The sequence below is a fragment of the Oryzias latipes genome, chromosome 10, assembly GCF_053564925.1.
Source record: "Oryzias latipes strain Hd-rR chromosome 10, Olatipes_Hd-rR_3.1".
NCBI lineage: Eukaryota > Metazoa > Chordata > Actinopteri > Beloniformes > Adrianichthyidae > Oryzias > Oryzias latipes.
In genome coordinates this window covers 33,165,784-33,190,788 of record NC_136246.1, presented here as the reverse complement: position 1 = coordinate 33,190,788, position 25,005 = coordinate 33,165,784, and the positions used below count along the sequence as shown (strand labels likewise).

The following is a 25,005-nucleotide window of genomic DNA, read 5'->3' as shown; positions in this document are numbered from 1 at the left end:
TATCTATCTATCTATCTATCTATCTATCTATCTATCTATCTATCTATCTATCTATCTATCTATCTATCTATCTATCTATCTATCTATCTATCTATCTATCTATCTATCTATCTATCTATCTATCTATCTATCTATCTATCTATCTATCTATCTATCTATCTATCCATGTAAAGTTAAAAGTATTTCCTTCTTCTTTTTGTTTTTCATTTCATAGCAGTGTGTCGGTTGAACCCTGAGAACCAACAGTGTCTAATGCTTGATTTAATTCTATTTACTTTTAATTTCTTCCCATTTTATTGGTGAAGTTTTTGCTTTAACGGGTCCGGCTCTGGTTCCGGTGGTGATCTCTCCGGGCTCATGTGACTCAGCTGCTTCTCTGATGACCTCAGCGTTGACTTCTGTCTGTTTTTTTGTTTTGTTTTTTTCAAATTAAAAGGGGAATTCTGAAGAAAAAAAAGTGCAGCAGCAGCAACTGAAGCTCTGAATCCAGAAGAGCCTTTTTCAGACTCTGATGACCCAGTCCTGGTCTCATGTTTGATCAACAGTTCCACATTGAGCCGTGATTCTCCGTCTGCCTTTTGATCAAATTTTAAGTTGTGACACGTTTAGCGCAGTGGCATTTAGCAAACTGCGAGCTTGTCAAGAACGAGGTGTGTGACTAAAGGTCAAAACTGCCGACTTTTAAAGGCCACACATGATTCAGATTCTGGATAGGAGTCGTTGGGAATTGTGCAAAGTGTCATTTTGCTTGTTGATGCTTTAAATTTGAAAAAGGCAAGTCAGAAAAGTTATTGATAAGTTCAAATAATGTCATGTTGGTTTGGAAAACCTTATTGATCTGTGAGTTTTTCATTTGTTTTTAGAATTTTTGGGGGTTTTCTATTTGTAAAATTGTTTTTCTTGTACATTATTAAACATAATTACAAGCTTTACCCAATTTGTACATGTAAAAGAAAAGCCACAGAAAACAAACAAAAACAAGAAGAACGAATACAGATCAACCTGTACTAGTCTGGAAATGAAAGTGAAGCCATCCTTTGAGACATCTGTCCCAATAAAAATGCTTTTTTTAATAGAAGAAGGTTTTCAAAGCATTAATTAGTCTTAGTCATTCAAGGATCCATTCTTCAACTTTTTCCTGAAAAAAAACGTGTCTAAAAGTCTCTTCTCTTTTTAATCTATGCTTCTGCTGGAGCAGTTTGATCATTTTAAACTTTCAAACTAAAAGTCCCATTCATCAAAAGCCATTCATTATTCAGGACTCTGTAAAACTTTTCCTTCTGATCACCAACAGCATCCGTCACTGCGCGTCCTCTGTAATTATCTGCGTTATGATTTATGACGGTGACAACATCATCGGCATCACTGTCATCATTTGGCGGCAGAGACGGGGAGAGAGCGCTCATCCTTCAGCCGAGGAGGCATCATTCACTCAACGTAGAACTTCATCACCTACAGGAGCTTCACGCACATCGCCAAGACTTTGTTTTCTTCCCGAGAGACAAAACAAAAAAAGAAGAAGAAGAAAAGTGGTTTTTGTATTTCAAACACAAATGGGGACGTCCCTCAAAAAGCTGAGAAGAACCTTTGATTGTGATTCAGTGGTTCCTGAAGGATCCTGGGATTCTCAGTATTGACTGTAACTCCAGAACTTTGACTTGAATATTCGGCGGGTTTATCAGTTTCCCGCCTCTGTCTCTGTTGTGACCTGTAGGGTTTACTTTGTTGTTTGGAGGCTGATTAGATCAGTTTGGTGCCCGGGCAGACAGTGTTATGTGCATGCATGTGTGAAAAGGTGTGTTTATACAGAAGCTTGTGTGGGTTTGTGCTCATCCAGATTTGTGCACTCGCTCCGCTGTGTTTGTTTTCACATGTAAAGGCGCAGGAACTCAGATGAGATTTTTTATTGCTTTATTTTTGTTGGTCTCCCGTCACGCTGTCTCTGTAATTCCCATTTTCACCCGGAGGACAGCGATTCTGATCAGCAGCTTCCTGAGGCGGTGACGGCGTTGACTCCAATGCGTGTTTATGAAATGTAAATGGATCTATTTATCATGCCGTACGACACGATTCACCAACTTCATGCTTTGCAGTTTTACATTTAGGGACTGAATATTTCAGCGCAATCGACCTTATCGAGTGTCATTTTAATTCATGTGAGATTAATGCAGCTGCATTCCCTGCACTCATCAGGAGATACAGCTAATGGATCCAATATCCATTCCTTCATTTAACTTTCATCAAACTTTGCACGTTTCTGGAAAACTGTTTTCTACCCATTTGAGGACTTTTTGTCAGGAGCAGCGTCACGTTCCCAGACTTTAAATTGGACCTTTGCATCCCACTTCCCCCATTTGGGGCTGTGGGTCTTAGGCGGCGATCCGCTTTGATTGACAAATTAAGAATAACTAGATCGAACTACAATTCTTACCTTTTAATATATTATTTTAGAATAGTTTCTAAATCTATGACTTTTCACTGGATGTACAAAAATTTAAATTGTACATATTAATCACCATCATTTATATCTTTATTTATTTATTTATTTATTTATTTTTTTTTTTTTTTTTCTAACTTGTCCTGTCCAACAGCTAGGCAAACAGATGAGAGCTGAGGGCCTCTTGTGTTGGACATATTTTATTCTAACAAGAGGGGTTATTCATCTTCAGACAAACCAAAGGTATGTCTGAATAAACCCCTTTTGTAATTGAGGCCAAACTTTATTAATTTCAATCATGTTTGAAAATCTTTGGTGTTGGACCGGACGGAAAAGGAAAGAGGGGAACAAGAGAGAGGGACGTTAGAGAGAGGGGGGGGTAGGAGGGTGATAATAGGAGGGGAAGGGGGGTAAGACCATGAAGCAGCATAGAGCAGGCAGGTTTACTGGTTGTTTATCGTTACGGTACGGTTCAAATGTAGTACAAAAAGGGCGGGGCCTGTTCACACACACTCAAATATTATCAACACACCTGCTAGCCGCAGAAATGTCCACATGTCAACATGCACACAAAACAGATAGTGTTCACGAACGCATACTTATGCCTTTAAACCAACTGGTGTGAAATCTTTCATTCATTCAATCATGCAAACTATTAGTGCAAAGGTGAGCTAACACCTGTGCTCAGGTGAGTGTTTATGTTCTTCTAAAATGGATGGTGGAATGTGAAAAGAAGGAGGAGGAGCGCCCAGCCACCCCCACACCCATACCCCCGCCGCAGCAGCAGCGGCAGCCGGAATTCCCCCAGCGCCACACGGGAACAGGCAGGGAACAACCGCCCCCCGGGCGACCAAGACGCCACCCAGGCCAGGGCCAGCAGGACCGCCGCGAGGCCCCCAGAGCCAGAGAGCAGGGAGGCGCAGAGGGAAAGAGAGCGCCGCCCCAGCCCAGCCAGGAAAGCAGCCCCCCGCCGCGCCGGAAGAGCCCAACGCAGGGCCCCACCGGAGAGGGACGCCCACAGCCCCAGACGAGCACCCCACCACCACCCAGGAGTTCCGGGCATCCCCCCGCCCCGACCCCAGGTACGAGCCAGGACCCCCCAAGGGAGACCCGCTCCGCACTCCAGGCAGCCACCCACCCGGCCCACGGTTGGTCCAGGTAGGAGCAAGGCAGGGGCCCGCCGCCCCCGCCCAGGAGGGGGGAACCCCGGGGAAAAAAGGGCGGCCCATAAGGGATGTTATAAATATGGCCCGACCAGGCTCGGCCATGTTGGAAGTTTGGCGGGGCCCAGCGCCCAGGGGCAAGGACCAGGACCCACCCCCCAGGGACACGAACACCCCCGGCTCAGGTGTAATATGAACCCCCCCACCGTGCGGAGAGAGCACCGCCGGGCCCAGGGAGCCGGCACCCAAGGGACACGGCCGCCATTTATATCTTTATTTATAACAGGAGATCAGAATCAACCCAACATAACAGATACAAACACTGGAATTGAAAAATAAAGACGTTTAAACTAATGTCTCACGCAAAGGTTTTCTGTCCTCTTCCTGGTTGACTTCAGCATTGAACAAAACATAAAATTCACTGTTGTTTTGAATCATTTAACAGCAAATCCTGAAAATGTTCTCCATAGTTTTTCCATTCTAAAGGTTTTGCTGAGAAAACCCCCAAAACTTTAAATAAACATGTTATAGACGCGTTACAATGCAACTTCTCCAACACGCTAACAGATGGTCATGTGACGTCACATAACGTCGTTTTTGTATTCTTTTTGATTTCAAATTCAGTATATTTTTTATTCCTATTGTCAACAGTATTTAAAAATGGGTTTTTCAGAACACATTCAGTAAGCTGAACTTCAGTCTTATTGTTTTTATTTACAAAAACGAAATAGTTTAATTGTGAAAATAAGATAAGCCACCGACACTTTACTTTGAAGATTTATTTACTTCCTGTGACGGCAGCTTATTTAGTTTGTTTAGTTTATATTCCTAAAATCCAACATTATTCTTCCATTTTAGAGGGATAATAACATTACTTGAAGTTTAATTTTCTTGTACTATTCTTGACTATATTTATAAAGATTGCAAATCAGCGATCTGTCACAAGAACAGACAGACGTCTGGCTTGACATGCAGCAGGTTTATTAGCTCAGCTAAAAGTCCACAAAGCTAAATCAGGGTCAGGCAGGCAGGAGTCTAGAACAGGCATGAGAGCATCAGAGGAAAGACGGGGTAGTCAGGATCCAGATGAGGGTCGGGGCAGGCGGCAGGCAAACAGTCAGGAAACAGAAGATCGGGTCTAAACACAACGCTCAGTAAGGAAGGCAGAGTGGCACAAACTATACTTTGCGCTGAGTGAGGCTCAGTGCAGTGTTTAAGTAAGCTAGGACTGATTTGGTGAATGACAGTCAGGTGTGCAGCACTCAGAAACTGCACGCTGGGGTTGCTGGGAGATGTAGTGCGTCCAGAACCCTGGAGATAGTTCCCGCTGGTGACCAGAGGGGATACAGAGCTCTGACTCCTGACGCGATCACAAACATCACAAATACTTATACTTTAATTTTCGGGTACTGATTGCAACCATCTGAGTACTTGGATACTTGTTACAGCCCTACTTAGGTTTGATTTTAAACATTAAATATTCAAATATCAACACATGTCTTTTATTTAATTTTTATTTAATTTAAAGATTATCTTTAGGTCTGATAGAAAATATGTCTGTCAGAAAAAAAATCACCCTAACTGAAACTTTATTTAGTGAATTTTCATGGGTTCTGCTTTTTTCCTCAAAGCTGGAACAGCAGCTGGATGATTGTAATAATGGTTTGTTCGACGGAGGCAAAAGGTGGCAGCACATTAATCTGGGTTTAATGGCAGAGCCGTTTCTTTCAGATTACTTACAGGAGGAAAGCAGTGAAGAAGCTCATCAGTGACGTCCCAAAACAACAATGGCATTCATAATAGAGGCCATTCTGAGTCACCCACACGTTAAGGAACCCAAGCTCATGGACACAACTTTGATCAAAGTGAAATTACACTCTTGCATATCAAAAACGCACTTCTAACATTGTAGAAATTCAAGCTCTGATGCAATAAAAACATTAGAATTACCATATTATTCTGAGTACAAGTCATGGTTTTTTGGCATAGCTTGGCTGGGGGTGCGACTTATATGTGGTTATTATATATTCATTAGAAAAAGCGCGATCAGTCTTAGGCTATGTCGGAATTCAACCCCTAACTACTAAAAACTACACAGTGCGACACTCTAGTGCCCTGAATTCTGAAAGCAATTTGGATACCAGGTTCACTACTTTTTTATTTTATTTTAAACACTGGATATGACGTCATCGATTTCATGAAGTTAATATCTAATTGATATGAGCGTTTTGCGATGATTATTTATGAATATGCTGTCTTTTGAAGATAAAAACGTTCATTAAAAAAATACATTTAAATAAAAAATTTTGGCAAAAATTGTTCAGACGCAATGCATTGTGGTCTATATTTGCCGATCTAGTGAGCATCGACTTCTGGGAAATTTCTAGGGCACTCAATTTTGGAATTGCAGATTCAGACAGCACTACAAACTAGTGAACGCACAATGTAGTGAGTAGTGAAGGAATTTGGACACAATTTTTCCCCGGGGGGGGGTCCAGGAGGCATCCGGACTAGATGCCCGAGTCCCATAACTATTCTTTTCATTTTTTCAATATTTCTTTCAAGTTTAGAGTTCGGATTTGATCCCACAATAAATGTTGGTTTTATTTTGAAGAGCTCTAAACTGCAGTGTCTGTGTTGAGACTGAATGTTGACTTCCTGAAGCATTTCCTTTCTTTATACTTTTGCACTCATCACTACTCCTCTCTTGTTTCTCAGCTTGGCGGCGTCGAAAGAAGCAGCGGCGAGGAAGGCCACGACTCCGATGCCGCCGTCTGAGTTTCTGGACAAACTCATGGGAAAAGTTTCAGGTTATGATGCCAGAATTCGACCGAATTTTAAAGGTAGGATTTGCCACCAAGACTCAGTCGGATAAGGCAGGAATGTAGCCAAAAGTTTGATTTCTGCATTTTATTGAGAATTGAAGTCCATTTCTAGCAAAGCTCACCGCCAGAAAAAGGTTTGTATTTCTTGAATTGAAAGCTTGATCAGATGTAATGCTGTGCTCTCTGCTGAAACTCCCTGATGTCTTTGGTTGTTCTCAATCTCTTGATCTCTTTTACTTCTGCAGTGATGAATAAAGGTAATTCAGAACATTGCTGTAACCCTTTAAAGACAGATTTAGGGTTTCAGACCCCCAAACTTTTCTTTACCTCTCCCTATAACTGCACCTGTCAGAACCTTTAAACAGCATCCCTGTTGCGATAAGTTAGGATGGCTAGCTGCCATGCTAGCTGGCTACATTCCTTGGTATCCACACAGTATCCTGAGTGCTTGTTTTGGTGGTCAAGGTAATGTGCCCCCCTCCTGCTGCCAACCATGATGCATTAACGGTTATGGCATTATAGGAGTTAGCGACTTTTCCCTGAATGTTAGCCCCCATAAAGACACATGTCAGAGGTTTCTGTTCTCAAGCGTCTCATTTCAAAAGCATGACATACGAGTCAACTATTCAGTTTTTCAAAGTAAAATCTTATTCTAACACGGAGAAGCCAAAGACAAACACTGGGCAAAAAGCTGAAGACGGTTCAGACGACACATTTTAAAACACAAGGAAACAGAACTGAAAATGGTTTCATCTCACAGTCTTTCTCACAGGATGTGAACTGGTGCATTGGATTCTTGCTGCATGTTAGAAACAGCAGGTGGTCCGCTTGGATGAAAACTATTTTCTGGGCTGGTGTTTGTGTGTTACTCCACCTTCTTTCGACCGTCCGAGTATGAAGCCGCTGTTCAGTCTGTGACTCGCTTTACCTAAGGCTCATGGCTGCAGTTTGACTTCAGGTCCTTCTAAAGGTTCACTCACTGGCTGCGTTTCCACTGACAATAAAATTGCACGAATTGGACTTGTGATACTAAGTTCACCTAACGGCAACACGACAAAAAAACTAGTGTTAGCACGTGGAGGAAGGGATTTTTGAGGCGTGTCAAGTTAACATGTTTTGCAAAACTGCAGTAGAAGAACTTTCTGAATTAAATGAGTCATGTGACCAACAACCGGATGGCGATGCAGTCCTTGGCCGGAACTGGCGGCCTTGGGCGCTGCACGGCGGGCGCCACCAGAGGTCCCACAATGTCACACAGCTCAGAAAAAGTTGATCCAAAGCTCCTCTGGAAAACCACCATTTCTCAAAATGGCTTCCTCCCACGAGTAAGGAGATCGCCGCTCCACGGCCTGAAGAAGACGCCAACGTCTCCTTAGATGGATGATGATGAGCGCTAGCGCCGTGGCAGAAATCTGAATTTTGAATGTTTCTCAACATTTCTAGAATTTGGACAAAGTTTTGTGAACAGGTGTGACGGAGACGCAGCTAATGAGGACCGAATTTAGAAAAATGCCGGATTCTCAATCGTTCTGAGGAGGTGGTTTGACTCTAAACATTAGGGGTGACGTTTAAACATTTTTGGAAGGGTTTCCAGTGTTTGTCGTCAGAGCTTTAACATCCTAACTGATGGATAAAAACGTCCTACTATTCAGATTTGAATGGTTTTTTAGACTCCAAAGTCCGTTAAATCACAGCAGACAGAGGGTGAACTAAAGATGTTCTGGTCAGGTTATCAGAAATAAGCAGTGAAACAATGTGTTCTTCATCGTTTAGGTTGACCCCGTACCCGCTTAACCCTCTAACGGCCTAAGCTCTTGGAACCACCGTATCCATTTGACCGTTTACGCAATTGACCCATTTTTTTGATTTGACTTTAGTAAAATGTTGCACATAAGTGCAGAGCTTCAGAATCAATTGGCATGACGTTAATCACTTAAACGGTTGAAGATCTACGGTAGTTTGGACACTGGAGCTACAGTTCCGGTGTTCACGGTTTCTTCCATCGACTATTTTTATCTTATCTGGGATATTTATGCTTTGAACTTTTATGTCAGAGTTAAACCAATAGAGAATGTCTGAGAGTTTCCTACTTCAGCACAATTGGACCCTGAGGCGATTTCCTTATTGGACTTCCCCCGTGAAGCGGTACAGAACCAGAAAGATGCTGCACATGTCACTACGTCACAGGAGGAGTTAGAGGAGGGGATTCGGGGCAGGAGGTCCGGACGTCAAGTGTTTTTATTATTTTTACTCTGTTTCAGGTGTAATATTTCCTGATAGCACACTTAGCATAGCATTTATCATAATAGATCCGTAGGTGTGGAGCTAAATTTGATCAAAACAGTTCATTAAAGCCTCTTTTAGACCAGTGTTTTTCAACCAGTGTGCCGTGGCTCAAAAAAGGTTGAAAAAAACTGTTTTAGAATAATATTTCAGGCGTCTTTTATTTGCTAGTGTTATATCTAATGTGGAATGTAAACATCTTTGGAGATAGATGAACGTTTTTTGGGTTATATCTCATGTCAGGGGAAAGTTTTTGGTTATCCCATAATACCTGAGCTACTACAGTATTTACCAGTCATTTCAAATTGATCAGTAGTTCATGTTTTTAGCGTTTGCAGAACTTTTTACTCCACCAAAGATTATTTTCAGCCATTTTTAAAGGGTGCTGTATTTCACTTCACATTTGTATCATTTATGTCAGTTTAGCTGATCTTCCTTTAGGTTTTTAGGATGTTTTGGGGTTTTTTTGGCAGTAAACTAAAAAGAAAAGACTCATTTTAACATTAATTTGAGCATTTTCAGTTTTTTTCACATTATTTTTCTTTTGTTTTCTAAATAAACTCTAAGCCGTCTTTTTTTGCTTCCATTTTTTCTGCACTTCTGAAACTGTTTAATGTTTTTAGGCTTTTAGCGTCTGAAAAAAGCCGTAGATCTTGAAATCCTGGTAAATGAGCAGCATCTCCTGTGGGACCCGCCTCCTGGTCCTCCTCCTTTTTGAGGCTGATGTTGCAGGAGTCCCGCAGGAGAACACTTCCTCTGGCTTAATTTGATCTACAATGCACTTTAGACCAGAGTGGAAATGCTTAATACTTTAAGACAGAAGTAATCTTTAAGCTGCAGGAAGAAAAGCTGAAGCAGAACCTGGAGAGGCGACTCTTTGTCACTGAGGTTCCACCTCCCACCATGTCAGGAGGGGAAGATGAAGGAGACTCCTCATCTTCACAAATGATTAAAGAAGAGGACTTTTTAATGTTTTAAGGACCTAAAATCCTCCTTCATGTTTGGAAATGCTCTAAAGAAGCTTTTCCAGACGAGAGTCCTGAAGGAAAAACGGAGGATGGGAGGATTTTCATGCAGATATTTTAGGATCAAAGCTGAGTTTGGCTCAAAACGAGTCTGTTGTTTCTCTGAGTTCCTTTTAAAAATGCCTGTTTCCTCTGAATTTGATTCAAGTCTGATTTGTAAAAATCCAATAGATGCACTTGAGGCAGTGGCGGGCTTAGCAGTTTGGGGGCCCCGGGCGAACAATAACATGGGGCCCTTTGTACTCATTTTATTTTGAAATCCTTACCTATGAATAACTTTCCCAATGGTCCACTTTTAGACAACATCAATGTCAAGAATCCAAAGAACAAGAATGAGAATTGAAAAAACTGAGTTCAAATTTAAATGTTAAGGATGTATTTTACATTAAAACCATAATTTTTACTTTAAAAAAAAACATTACATTTATTAGATGCACTAATTTGTTAATCCCTCACTTCCCAGAAGAAACAATTGAGGATTTTCTGTCTTTAATTTGTCAGGTTTTAGTAAAGAAGCAGAAGAAACAGAGTTTTTTTTATTCTGTTCTTGTTTTTCCCTTTTTTAATGTCTCTTCCAGCACGATGTCTTCCTTTCTCTTTGCATTTTCCTCTTTTCACAGCCTCTCACATCACTCTGCTTCATTTGACCATTTCTTTAAAATATCCTTTGAATCATCATCTAATCTCTGCCAGATAGTCACGGTTTTCCCCCCTAAAGTCATCTAAAGACAACAAGACCAACAAAAAAACACACAAAATATGAATCGGTTATTCATTATCAGTAATTAATCATCCGTTATTTATGACTTCCTGATTTGATTGAAAGTTCAACTTGAAATTATGGATTCCTACGAACTTTACTAAAATTCACTGATGTTTTACTCAAATGTTAACAACAATAAAAAAAGCAAAGTGGAAAAACACTCAAATAATAGTTTTACTTATCAGCTTATCAAGAACAAAAGTGGAAAATATTCTTGTATTTTTACCTTTCATGAATTTATGTGAGATCAAATTAAAGCAAATGTATTAAACGAAACATTAAGAACTAAATCAAGTATCACCTCAGAATACTCCCCAAAGTACTGTAAAAAGTAACATTTCAATGTATTTATAAATCAAATCATCTTTTATTTTATATTCATACAAAAATCTTAGTTGTTTTTTCTGCCTCATTCTGTCTCTTTAGTGTAGTTTCAGGTCAGATCTGAAATGAAAAACATGAAATATCGTATAGAAAGTGAGGACATGGAATGAAAATGTCTGGAATGTAAAATAATAATATTAAGCTTTACAGTATCAGCATACGCTGAGAAAACTAAAGGAACAATCAACCGATGTCACTCAGGATTGCGTAATCTCAGAACTCGCAGCCTCGTGCTGATATTTAACAGGAAATACGCTAAAATAAGTGATTTTGGTGATGGGACGGGTTCAAATGATTAGAATCAAACTCATAAGTGGCTTTTCTGGAACAGGTTAGTGTGAACACACATCTATTTTCCTATCAGTAGGCTTTACATGGCTCTGCTCACTAACTCTGGAGTCTCTCCACTTGCTGTTGACTGGACTATACCATTGGTGCAGAAGGACATGGGAGGACCAGAGACTTTGACATGATCAGTATTATGCCGGTTCAGTGATTTGGGGTACTTTTTCCACTCTTACATTAAATAATGAAGGATGTAAACTTTATTTTAGACATTTTAGACAAGTGTTCAGCTTGGGGCCCCTAGACTGTAGGAGTCCCCAGTAATTGCCTACCTTTGCCTCCAGTACTTACATCTCTGTTTTTGACCTTTTAGTCAATTGACTTCTTCTTTAAAAGTCATTTTACAGCATCTTGATCGTTGACTGAAGTCTGTATCTATACTTAGGCGAATACCAGTTTGTAGAACTGTTTTTAAATCTATGTTTATGATTTGGGATTAGGGCATGTTTTCATGACGATGAGCGTTCCTTTTATATAATCTGTTTAGCTAATTGCGTAAGGCTCTATTGTTAGCAGACAGGCAGGATGCGAGTTTCCAGACTCTTTCATGGCTGTCAGGTCGACGGAGAGGCAAAGCGTGAGCTCTCCTCCGACTTGCTTATTCATGCAGTTTGCGTTCATGTCTGCGTCTGTCCCGTTCCTGCTAACTACACCCAAGCATCATCCTCCTCATGAAATAAACAGTTTGACATTTCTGCTCCTGAACCAACTCCTAGGAAAGTGGAATAAAAAATAAGACGAGGGATTTAGTCAGGAGGCTAACCCAACCGCAGTCATGCGAGAGTCCTCCAATCTGTTCCTGAGAGTCCAGACGCTCTGAACTCTGCTGGATCTGGTTTGGATATTTTTAGCAGACCTTACCTGTTTTAAAGCGTATTTTTAATTTAGAGTTGCAAAGGTGTTATAATTCTAACTAATTAAGGAAGTCTGCTCAGGGAGGTTCGTGTATTCATACTGAAACTCTTGATCCATCTGAAGCTTTCCAGATGGATCTTTTCTTTTCAGCGGATCTTTTCTGCACCTTTTTTCTTATGCCATTACCGAAAGAGGATTTATTTTTATGAAAATGTTTGATGCCCAACCCCAGGTCATGATGGTACCGCCGCAGGCTGCACGGTGCTGCAGGAAGTAGACAAGAACATTGCTTTCTCTGCAAGTTCTTCCTGTTTTCATCTGGTGGTGGTTTTAGAACCCGGGACCAGTTAGCGTTTCAGAATTCAGAATTCAGATTCTCTTGTAGTCTCCATTCAGACAATAGTTTCGTACCAACGTCTGACATCTTCACAGCGCGGTTGTGTTGCTGACTTCTACAAAAGCGGCTAAGTGTCCATCAATCTCCAGAGACGTCGGCATGAGGACCTTCAGCAGCTTTTTCCGTCCTCTCCAGCTCCAAATCCAGCAGCTGCTCTGAGGAAGCTGCTCTTCGCGGAGGCTGTTGTTGTTGGTTTCAGAATCCAATCTTGATGCCTTCCTTAAGCAATGAGGAAAAACCTTTCTGGTGAGGGAAATGCTGGTCCACACCATCATACACCCCCCACCGTACCATGGCAGTCTTCTCCATCATCTTCACACTTCGATCCTACAATCCATCCTTCCGGTTAGCTGCTCTCACAAAGTTCCCCAATGACGAAGTCGAGAACTGTAATCCTTAAAAACAGCAACTGCTCCAAAACGCCGGCTGTTCCTCCTAACATGGGGGAGACGTCTCTTCTGAGGGTGTTTTCTCCATGGAGTCAAACGTGGCAGACTGTCTCTGGCATTTCCTGTCCTCTGGACCAGCTTGGAGTAGGTACCATGACCAACTCCAACTATGGATGAACGTGAACCTGTTTTTATCCGTCAGACGTGACGTGGTGTTTTGTGAAGCAGACATCAACCCAACGCTGTGGTAGGACTGACGCTCAGAGTCACGGAGGAACCGAAGGTCCTGGACAAACTTTTCATGGACGCAGCTCTGCTGCTGTGTTCAACTATCCAACTTCATAGTGTTTATTTCCTAGAAGTATTTTTACTGACTGACTAACTACAAAACTGTAAAATACATTTAATATACAATCACAAATGTATTCTTTGAATTAGGAGTAAATACTTTCAAAAATGGATTTGTTCTTTCCAATGTTGATTCCAAAACCAGTTTAACTTGTTATAAAAAAGAGTTTTCCCTGTCGTTGTGAATCAGGAATTCCTACACTAAAAGCAGAAAAAACAGTTCATTCCATTAAAAATGCAAGAAATGGATTGATTTAATATGAACTCATTTGGCATCCCTTAATGGAGATCGATTATTAATCCTTTTTAAGGGTAATAGCTCAATACAGAAAATTAGAATGGAGGCGTTCTAAAAGTAAAAATGCTGGAAAACAAACTTCAGAATTATATCAGGAATCTTGTGATTCTGTGTTATTTTCCGTTAAATGCGCTTCGCCGTGCAGCAGCTGTAGACGGGTTTGTGTGAGCAGAACTTCATGAGAAAGAGACGAGTTTCTCCCAAGGCAGCAGAAATCTGGGAGGAAATCACGACTGGAATCTCCATCGTCTGAGCTCCAGCTTCCCATTGATACAGCGGGTTCTTCCATCGAGTAAATGAGAGGAAACGCTCCTGACACTTTCAGGACAGGACATTCATAATCTATGACTTTCTCTCCTCCATTTTGTCTGCCGGCTCTATCCTTCCAGCCCACTTTTCTGCTTCCAGTCTTTCTTCAGGGACTCATTCATGCTTTCTCCATCTCTGATATTCAGCTTCGGTCATTTCCTGCATCACGGTGGTTTATAGGAGTGTATGCTGTTGTCTCTAAGCCCCGCCTTTCTCTGCGATTACATTTCCTTCAGGGCGAGCAGGAGTCAAGGTCATTGGACAGAGCTCCTTCTGCATTCTCGCTTAGCCGTCGTTGATTTGTGAAACAAATTGGACGACTTTGACCCGTTGGAGCGTCGCTGCGGTCAGGGGCCGGCGTCACAGGACAACCTCCTCCCGCTCGTTATGAATGCCCAAGTGTCGACTGGAGTGTCGAACCGATAAATTAGGGTATGAGAGGAGGAGATAGCGAGGGGGGGCGTTGATGGAAAAGCGCCACTGCTGGTGTCTGCGCCGGCGTGATACCCGTTGTGTTTGTGCACACTTGATGAATGGCGCCGACTACAGCTGCGACTCCCCTCATCTTCTCCGCCATAACCTTGTCCTTCCTCATCACTCAAGCCCAACAGCAGCAAGGGCGACCGGGCCTGTGGAACAGAAGCCCCCTGGTCCCCTAACCCCTCCAGGATCTGCACCTGAAAATACCCAAACCCATGAGTTTGGTGGGAATATTTCACTTCACTGTTTTTGCTCTCGAATCCTTTTTCTGATCCACATGATAAGGTAATTCTGTCCCCTCCTGCAGCTCAAACATTTGCTGCTGCATGGCGTTTCGCCATCAAACTCCCGTTTTCCTGCATCTCTATCTCTGCTCAGCGGGGTTGGGGGTGTCGAGGTGGGACGCTGGTTATTAGCTGTCAGAGCCTCACGTTGGTTTGCTCTTATCAGCACTTGTTTAATGGCTACTTAATTGGATTAATGGTCTTAAGGTAATGAGTTTGGGATAGAAGAACGGCGGCATGGGGAGAGAGAAATGGATGGAGGAGAGACGGTAGAGGGGAAAGTATGTAAGGGGTGGGGCTTTGCAAACTGGTCAGTGTTGGAGGCATTGACTGTATATGCGAACTGGACTGAGAGGCCCCTCCCCCCTGGCATTCCAAACAGGAAGTACCCACTGGTTCCAAGAAGCCAACATCCCATAGACTTCTATAAATAAAGAAAAAGCTGTGTCTTTGTCATTCTATTGGTCAGAAGAACCAATCTGGATCTGAAACCTTTATGAACATGTTCTTGATCATTTTTCAACAAAACATTTTTCTGGATTTTATTTTTGCCTCATTAAAAGTTGGTGGAGCCTGCCGGCCCCCACAGCCAATGTTCAAAACATTAAACAGATTTCGTGTAGCCCACTTTCAGCAAGTTCACTCCTGATTGGAGAGTGGTTGCCAGAGAAACGATGACTCCAACTGACTCAGACCAATCACCGCTTACGGATGACCTCTAGCTCCAACATGGCGGTGTCCATATTCCCAAAAAATGGCGACTGACTTGACTTGATTTGGTTGGGGCCAGGAGTTAACCATTTTCTATGGATGATGTCACTCTAGCTCAGTCCAGTTCTCAGATACAGTCAGTGGTTGTGGGGGTCTAGATGAAGAACTCTGAGTGAGGGCAGCAGCAGTCTTCAGAGGAGTTCAGGTCCCCTTTGGTTTGCTGAGACTGTGGAGAAAATCCAAACTCGAATAAACTTCAAAGGTCATGAAACTGAGTCACGGTTAACGAACCCTCAAAACCATTCTGTTTGTCCATTCAGATGTGAACCTGCTGCCTTTTGGGTTTTCTTGAGTTCACCGAACCGAGGAAGAACATTCTCCATTAGGATTTTTCGTCTTGACTGCTTGTTCCGCCAATGCCCCCATCATCATTCTACCATCACCGTGTCTCGCTGTTGCACTAATTGTTTTTTCTCTGAAAGTTTTTTAGTTTGAGTCCAGATGTTTGGGGACTCGAACCCTCCAGAAGCGCCCCCCTGTGTCAGATGATTTGTCTAGAAGAAACAAAACTGGCTCTGTCAGTAGATCTTTTCTTGTCCGTGACAGAAAGTTTAAGGACATTCATGCTGCCGGGTAGAGACCCTCATGAGTGAAGACAAAGAAACCATCCGAAAGCAACCGAATGTTTGATAGAAGCCAAAATGACAAGCTCATTAACTAGAGTTCAGAAGGAGCTGATCAGGAGAACTGCCAAACGAGCCGAAAAAAATGAATGAAGGCTATAAATACCCTCCATCACGTCTCCTTCCTGCTCTAAAGATAGCAGAAACTTGGGATCTCTTTTAGCTTGAGGCGGTGCGAAGCTAATGTGGGCTGTGTGAGAGGAGTTGATGGCTACATTAATCTGTCTTCCTCCCTCTGCACTCCACTGGTCCATGGCTAATAAGTTTAAAAGGAGGGGAATACGGCTCTGTAAAAGGCGATCCGGTCCTCCTGCGACTCCCATCACACCTCTAATTACCAGCTTGGGGAGGAAAAGAAAAGGTCCAAGCCCGCCGTGTCAGTGTTTGAGGCCTCACTGAGAGGCTGAAGATGTTTACAGCCGAGACGCAAACGCGTGACGCCGTGGCTTCAGGCTCGACATGGCAGACATGTCGAATTTGTGGCTGAGAACAACTTTTTTCAGGTTGTTACCCGAGCAAAGTCGCGTGAACTGAGTCCTAATTATCAGCTGTTCTGAGATGGAGAACCCTGAAAGAGCAGCAGTGAAAACCAGGATGGCTGCAGTTAAGGGCTTAGTGAGAAATCGCACCGGGAGGGAGGGAAAAATTGCTTTTCGTGGGTACAAGAAGATTATAGACTTTAAGTCACCTGTCTACAACAGTTCATGGGCACGACGAGTACTTTCCATCCATCTGAGAAGCCATTCCCTTTTTCTTTTCAGTCTGACAATGACAGATTACAATATCGCTGCCGGTCCTCCGCACGCTGTAGTCGCCATCCTTCATGAAGGCGGTTGTCAAGTACAGCGGGCCGGGTTCACCAGAGTCTGATGCAGCTTGGAGGCAAAATAAGTCAGATCTGAATCCGTACCTGCTGCTCCAGAGAAAATCCTGCCGTTTGGATCTTGGTTGATGTTTTGCCACCTTCATAATGAGGGACTCGCCGGCCCCTTCAGACCTGATCTGGACCATGTTTGATGGTTTTAAGGTCTACTTCACCTTGATTGGAGTTTAACCACAGTGTTCTAGGTTTACGCAGTTTTTAGCCCACAGAAAAAACTTGGATACTTTGGAGAACGGCGCCGCGGCACTCATAGTCTGACCGTCACATTGGGATTATCTGGATTTGGATTGGCTGATGTTCCTTCATACGGTGCTGCATCTTTAGGCCTTACAGATTATGAAGGACTTTCAAGAAGCATCTCGAAACATCTATGAGGGTTTGGAGTTCCGTCAGCTCATGTTTTCTCTAAGAACTGATCTCTAAAAGAGTCACCAAGTTGAGGCAGTTGTCTCCAACTAGTTCAATAAAGTCCTAGTGTCTGTATTGTTAGCTGACTTCTCATGTTCTTCTGTTATCAGACACGGTTGTGTTTTTCACACACCTGACCTGACATGTTTGGACGGACGTCTTCCGTCTTTGTCAGAGTCGCCATGCGATGACGACTCTGACAAAGACGGAAGACGTCCGTCCAAACATGTCAGGTGTGTGGAAAAACAGACAAACAAACACACAACCTTGTCTGATATCAGATGAACCTAAGAAGTCAGACGTCTCCAACTGTTCTCATTTTACGTTCTTGGTTACAAAACGTGACTGATTAGAAAACTAAAATTAGAATCTGGACCTCCGGATGGATTCTCTACAGTTTGACAAACTATCAGGTGTCGCATACAGAAATGCTGTCACAAATTACGCTGCTGCTTTGATTTAATTCAAATTTATGTTTAGATTTGCACAATTGTGACTAGCTAATAGTGAAATACCTGAAAGAGAAGAGCACAGTTCCAGTTTTAAATGAGAAAACAATGTGAATAAAATGAACCTGGATCTGTTTCTTTTGCATTTGCTTGTTTTGGTGTCACAAAAGAATCGGATGAGCACTTGAAGGACTCGGCAGAGACTCGAATCAGAACAAGATCGGTGCTAAAATAAGCTGATCCTTCCTGTTTCAAAGGTTTTGAAGGTGCATCCGGAACTAAAGACCTTATAGAAACGATCAGAAATGAGTGCAGAGGCTTTAGAGGCTGTTGCTGCTGTGTGAAGGACACGAGCTTCAGACCTGATGAGCTTCAGACCTGATGAGCTTCAGACCTGATGCTTCAGCTTCACCGTCAGCAGAGTTTGACGGATTCTCTGCTGATGAGCAGAAACTTGCAGACGAGTCGGCCTCTGATCCCATCAGCCCCGGAGTTACGGTCGCAGGAAGTGAGGAGCAGCTTTTGTCTTTTCTTCTGTTCTGGCCCGAACTTTACAGACAAATCCAATAAACGGTGAATCTTCTCTGACACGTCCGGCAGAGTGGAGGATTGACTTTCCTGAAGGGATCGGGAGGAAAAAGGCCTCGTCACTGCGGGGCAATGAATCGCTGGTGCTCCTGCTTTCTTGGCAGCTTCTCTCTGCGGACTCTCTTTGTGCGTCTGACAGAAATGAAATGAGAGCTTGAAGATTTACATCTTTGGTTGGGGGGGGGGTTGATCCTGGCATCAGTCTTGAGTTTTGTGTTGCCGTTGTCAAACATGTAAGTCACTCATCAAACCTGTAGTCTCGAGGAAACTGCGATACCTGAAAGCCAAAAAGAGGCCAAAATCCACCTGAAGCCAGTTTGACATGTAGTCTTTGCATCTTCTCCTCCTCTTCCTCTCTCTGGCCTTCTGCATCCCCCCTGTAGTGCATTTTGCTAGTATCTAAAGCTCCTCCTGATTTAGCTGCATTGCAACTCCTCTTCATCTCAGTGCATCGCCTCTCCTCTCCTGCCCGCTGCAAGGTGGCAGTAGTTTGCGTCTCTGCAGACGTGTGCATCCCCTCTTTCCTGCTAATGCCTTCACAGTATGTTGCCCCCCCCTGTCCTTTCCTGCCCCTCCCGAGCTGCCCCTTCTGCCACACACTCGCAGAGTGTTGGCAGCAGTGTGACACCGTAGCTAACCGAGCCTTGCTGTCTTGTTTTGTACTTAATAGACAAAGCGGTTGTTTTCCTTAAGGAGGAGAAACAACCCAGACATGGAAAGGTGTTGTTAGTATTTGCTGTGTTTAATTCTGATCTTTTTTCTATTAGACCCCAAAGGCTCCAAAAATGAAGCTACTCACAAGAAAGGTACTTTCTTTTTTTTTTCTCTTTTGATTTCTGACTCTTCTTCTTCTCTCCCTCCCTGCTCATCGTTTTGTGTTTAACTCTGAATTCTGAAGGCATATACGTCTCTACATGTGTGTGCTCTGACTGAACGTATCCAGAAAGACGTTCAGTCACTTCCACAGCTTCCTGAACGGAAGCACAACTGACTGAGTTCCCGCTACAGCAATGTGAGATTTTCCTTCTCTGCAGTCAGTCGTCATTTAGTTACATTTCATCACGACTTCTGCCTCACAATGAGATTCTGACGACTTTGTGCTGCAGCTTTTGTTTAGAGACCCATTCCGATGATAATTGTGTTCTAACATGTTCTTGTGGCCTTTTTCTGATCATGGAGGACATATAGAAAGAAAGTTAAGATCATTACTGCATCATTACTGCATTTATTCATATTGTTGTTGCCCTGCTCCATTCTGATGACGAGCAGACAAATGGATCCATGAACGTCTTTGTTTTCCTGGTCTGAGCTGGAATCTGGATCAGAACTGAGATTGCTTGGTGCTTTTGTTGCACCGACAATGTTAGGTTGGGACAGTGAACTATTGGGAAACAGAGGGAAGATGGGAAGTGAGGACAGGCTTCCTCCGTGCCATCAGTCCCGCCCACAACTCAACAAGTGAATTCCTAATGAACTCCTGCCGCTCTGCAGAAACTATGTCTAGGCTAAAAACGACATATTCACAATAAAAGACCACTGGTTAGGCTTTGAATGTAGGTCAACTGCAGTGAGTCTTTTAAAACTGGGCTAAACACTGTACATTAAAACACCATCAGCCAATGAGACACTTTGACTGATTATGAGACGATGAAATGCCTCAGGTCAGATGAAGAAGGAAGCAAAGCAGTTACGATGTTTGAGGCTTCAAAACTTCCACAAAATTCATGTAACGTGAAAAAATGGCAACTGAATTGACTTCATTTAGTTGGAGCAGGAAGTAAACCATTTTCTATAGGTGATGTCACAATCACCCACTCCAGTTCTCTCAATGGTTTGAACCAGCCATGTCCAAAGTCCGGCCCATAGGCCAAATACAGCCCAGTTTCAGATATCCAGCAGGCTCCTTCTATAAAGTCAATAATAGACAACCAGCAGTGTTGTAAGGCGTTATGCATAAACCTGTGGCAAAATTGTCCTTCCACGACAAGTGGACATTGGCTTATTATTCGTGAAATTGAGACCATAACAGTTTTCAGTTCAGTTCAGTTCAAAGGTTAAGTTCAGTGTCAAAAGGCAGACGAGACATGCTGACTACGACAAGCAAACTGGGAGTTTACAGTGCGAAAATACATATATACACACATATATATATATATATATATATATATATATATATATACTGAAAAGACCACTGGGAACGCTTTGAAAATAGATCAGAAGATGATCGGAGCAGAACTTTAATGTTAATTCATTCAATTAAAGAGACAAGACGTCTTTGGTTTGGCAGCTCAAACACGCTTTTTTCCGGCATCATCGAGACAGCCGTGATGTGATTGATCGGATTAGATTCTCAGGAAAGCGTATTAAACATCAACATTTAAGTTGGTTTGCTCCGGTTGGCTCCCAAAATGCTGAATCTTCACAGTCTGACAGGCTGAAGCCTGAAAGGTTGACTTTCCTTTAACAGGTGCTCCAGGCATCAGTGCCACCATGAAACACCACTGGAGATCCACTGGATCCGAATGATCCAGTGGATCTCCAGTGTTTGTCTTAGAAATATACCTCACCTTCAACCATCCAAGAAAACCCCTAAATCCGGTGCAATGTTTGAATGGACATAAAATATTAAAAGTTTAAAAATGAATCATGAGACCAGGTCTTCAGGACAGACCAGCTCTTATATACAAATACACAAATGTTCCATGTAGGCTTGAGAAGTTCTACTGTGTTCCTCACTTGACTGTAGGACAACAATAAAATCAAACACGCACTCTCTGAAATGGAAGTAATTCCCCATAATCTATCATTTTTGACAGAAGTTCTGTTCTAAAAATAACCCGCAATGGATCAAATCCGGAAAGTAAAAATGTAGTAGTTTTAGTTATGTTAGTTGTTTTAAGGCTATAAACTCCTCACTACACATTTTCTACACTTTTCGCAGACAGACGTGAATATTTTTCTCTCAAAGTTCTAAACCTTTGTTGAAAAACAAGATCACACAATGAAAACAAAGGTCTGATTGTAATCGAAGGTTCATGTAAATGTGGCAAACTGAACGTATTCTGTACAGGAGACACGGCATGGAGGAGATTGATTGACAATGGCCCGTAGCCAATCAGGACACACAACACAGTCCGCTGTGAAACAAACAAACAAAACAAAAACTGCACTAAAAAATTGCAAAACTGCAGTGAACCATGTTCTAGTGAAGGAAGATTGCATCACAGTTTTAATTCAGGAGGATAAAGAGTGCATGAAGAAAAATGACTCACATGCGACAACGAAAGGTTTTAGGACTAACGGCATGAAGTCGTGCTGCTATTGCTATTGTTTAGGCAATTAAAGTGATTAAAAGTACAGTTTGATGATGTTAACCCAAGCTTCAAACTAGCCTGATTTGTTTCTTATCGTGTATCAATCATTACTAGTAACATTTAGTCATTCAAGCTTATTTTGTAATGAAATAATCTTATAATAGTTAAATAAACTTGTTTTCAACCACTCCTGACATGAACCTAAATAAGGAGGTCTTGTCTGTTTTATGAATCCTCTAAAATGTCTGATGACTAATGATGATTAAATGTATTAGAACCTTTCTTTCTGAAAATGGCTGCTGATTTTATTGCTCAGTCTCTTACAATACTTTTGAATCTGTCAATTGAAAATCAAGAAATTCCTTCCATCTGGAGGTCGGCTTATGTTGCTCCTCACTTTAAAGGAGGTGACCCAGCAGTTTTAACCAAATACAGGCCAATCTCCAATTTGTGTGTCTCGTCAAAAATTCTTGAGTCTCTTGTGTGCGATCAACTTCACGAGTTTTTGAACTCAAATGAGCTTCTCTCAACACTGCAGTCAGGCTTCAGGGAAAAGCACAGTACCATTCCTGCTGCTACAAAAGTGAAAAATGACATTCTTGTTGCTCTTGAATAAAGCAGTGCTGTGCTGCACTCTTTATTGATTTGTCAAAGGCATTTGATACTGTGGACCACATTGTGTTAAAACAAAGACTTACCAGTTTTGGCCTTTCAGGTCATGTAGTCACCTGGCTCACAAATTACTTAAGTAACAGAACCCAATGTGTTAGACATGATGGTCTGTGTTCTGCATTCTTAAATGTACACAAGAGTGCCCCACATGGATTCTGTATTAGGACCCCTCCCATTTGTTATGTATATCAATAATATAGGTCAAAATGTGTCTGATGCAAATGTGCATTTTTATGCCGATGACACAATTATTTATTGCTTTGACCCATCCCCTGCCACTGCTATTAAATCTCTGCAGAAAGCTTTTGACGCTATACAGCACACTTTTCTCCAGCTAAAATTAATGGTTAATGCAGACAAAACCAAATGAATGTTGTTTTCAACCTCCAGAAAAACACCAATGGTTTTCCCTACCGTCTTCACTCTGGAAAGAAATGATATTTAGGTGGTTCGTGTGTACAAATATCTGGGAATCTTGATTGATGATGCACTGTCATTCAAGCCCCACATTTAAAATCTTGTTAGGAAACTAAAATTGCAACTGGATTTTTTATTCCGAAACAAGTTTTTTTTCCATTTGGGATTAAAAAGCGACTTGTAGCAGCAACTTTTTTTAATCCATTTTAGATAATGGAGACCTTTTATATATGAATGTTTGAGTAAGATTGATTCTGTGTATCACGCCGCTTTGAGGTTTGTAACAAACTGTAAGGCACATGTGTCAAACTCGAGGCCCGGGGGGCAAATTTTGGCCCCCCATGTCAGTTTATGTGGCCCATGAGAGCATAAAAGTTTTTCATTTCTTAAAATAAAAAGTAAAAATTGGTGTGTATTCATTCATATCTAGGGGGAATTGGACTTGAGATCTCGGATTGGGGCAAAAGTACATTAGGACTTAAACACTGTCCATATAACCTAACCTGACAGAATCAAATGTAAAAGGATTTATGCTAAAGTAACAAGCAAACATGTGTTTTCTATGCAACTGGAATTGTCATTTTAAAAAGTTAGAATAAATAAATATTTAGTAATTTAACATTAAGGAGTAGTTATGTTTCTTTTTCATTACATTCAGTTACATTTATAAGTTACATTTGGCCCCTTTGAGGACAGACACTATGCTGATGTGGCCCTCAGTGAAAATTAGTTTGACCCCCCTGCTGTAATGATTGTGAACTGTACTCTGGAACAAGATGGTCTTCTCTGTCAACCAGGAGGTTTAAATTATCCAATCCGCTTCATTTATAGAGCACGTTTCCCAAACAAACAGTTTCCAAAGTGCTGTGCAGAGACTAAAATTAGTTCAAAAATTATTTAAAAAACAACAACAAGGAAAATACAACAATAAAATGAATAAAAATAAGATCAAAACACAAAGGACCACACAACACACGCCGTGTTGAAAGCCAGAGAATAAAAGTGATTCTGATCCAGATCTAAGTGCAGCAAACCTCCCTGAGATTATTTCCAGGATTAAATGAATAAACGCCAGGCTGGCTTTTTTTAAAAATCAATAAATATAAAAAGAGCCAAAAGAGTCTTTTGAACGGCTCTTTGGAATGAACAGATCCAAACGATCCAGCTCCCTAAAAAGAGCCAGAAATGCCATCACAAGCAGTTCCAAAGACTCAGGGGAAAACAGTAAAGTGCAAAACAGTGCATTGGTTTAGCCTCCCCTCTCTGTAGCTGAAGATGCTAACCGCTGTAGCACTGCAGGCGATTTTACACAGTGTCTCCTGTCAGTCGTCACTAACATGTATGTGGCCCTAATTCATATGCACAGAGAGAGAGGAGGAAGGCCTCGCATTTGGTGCGGTCACATGGTCCGTCCTGTGATTACTGCTGCAGGACGCTCCAGACATTTACAGCTGGTGATGGAGCGAGCAGCAGGGGTGATGCTGGGTAATCTGTCTGTGCAGAGAAACAGCCGCAGCACAATCCAACCAGCATCTTTCAATCAGATTATGTGTTTTTTCTATGCCACCAGCCGTGGAAAAGAGCTGATTGAGATGTTGCTGTCAGAAGTCAAAGCTCAAATTCATCAGCCTCCGCCACAAAAATGATCCTTTTGCGCCTCATTTAAAACCAGTGAATAAAGTTATCAGGAGGCCATGTTGCTTTGCAGACTAAAGACCTCAATTACCTCCTGAGCTTTTTCCGTGGCAGGAGACGGTGTTTCAGGCCCGTCTGCCTGCAGGCTGCAGCCGTGCATAACTCACTCCACGTTTGGAAAGGCAGGACAAAGCTGCAGAGCTAATAAATGACAGACGGACTCATTTCAATATGCAAACAGAGAGACGGCAACTTTAAGACGTAGACAGAGCAAAGTCAATCCGTTTTAGATGACAGCATTTCAGCCACAGTCAATCTGCTAAATGAGCCTAGCATGATGCTAGATGCCGTTTAGATGAAACCTAATTAAAAACTGCACAAGTCCGACTAATCAAACAGATGTTCTTATCCCGGCAAGTGGAGAATTGATTTCTGAAGCTTGGATGTTTGGCTGTGATGTAAGCATTGACTGTAGATGAGAACTGGACTCAGTGACCCCAAACAGGAAGTACCTGCTGGCTCCAAGAAGCCAAAATCCCCCAGACTTCCATAGAGACACAAACAGCTGGTACTCAGTCATTCTATTGGTCGGAAGAACCGTTCATCATCTGATACCTTTTTGAAACCGGTTCTTGATAATCACCATTTTTTTCATGATAT

At 42.1% G+C, this 25,005-nt stretch overlaps 1 protein-coding gene across 5 annotated transcripts in view; it reads left to right on the top strand.

The window, feature by feature from the left end:
• glra1 (glycine receptor, alpha 1) overlaps positions 1–25,005 on the top strand; it is a 125,791-nt gene that overhangs the window by 22,458 nt on the left and 78,328 nt on the right. For 3 of the 5 annotated variants that reach the window (XM_078954432.1, XM_023959405.2, XM_078954434.1), the window contains exons 2-3: positions 6,319–6,443; positions 19,075–19,113. In XM_078954432.1, the coding sequence (XP_078810558.1) occupies positions 6,319–6,443; positions 19,075–19,113 (164 nt within the window). The remainder of the gene's footprint in view (positions 1–6,318; positions 6,444–19,074; positions 19,114–25,005) is intronic. The other 2 variants (XM_078954433.1, XM_023959406.2) reach the window with 1 other exon arrangement.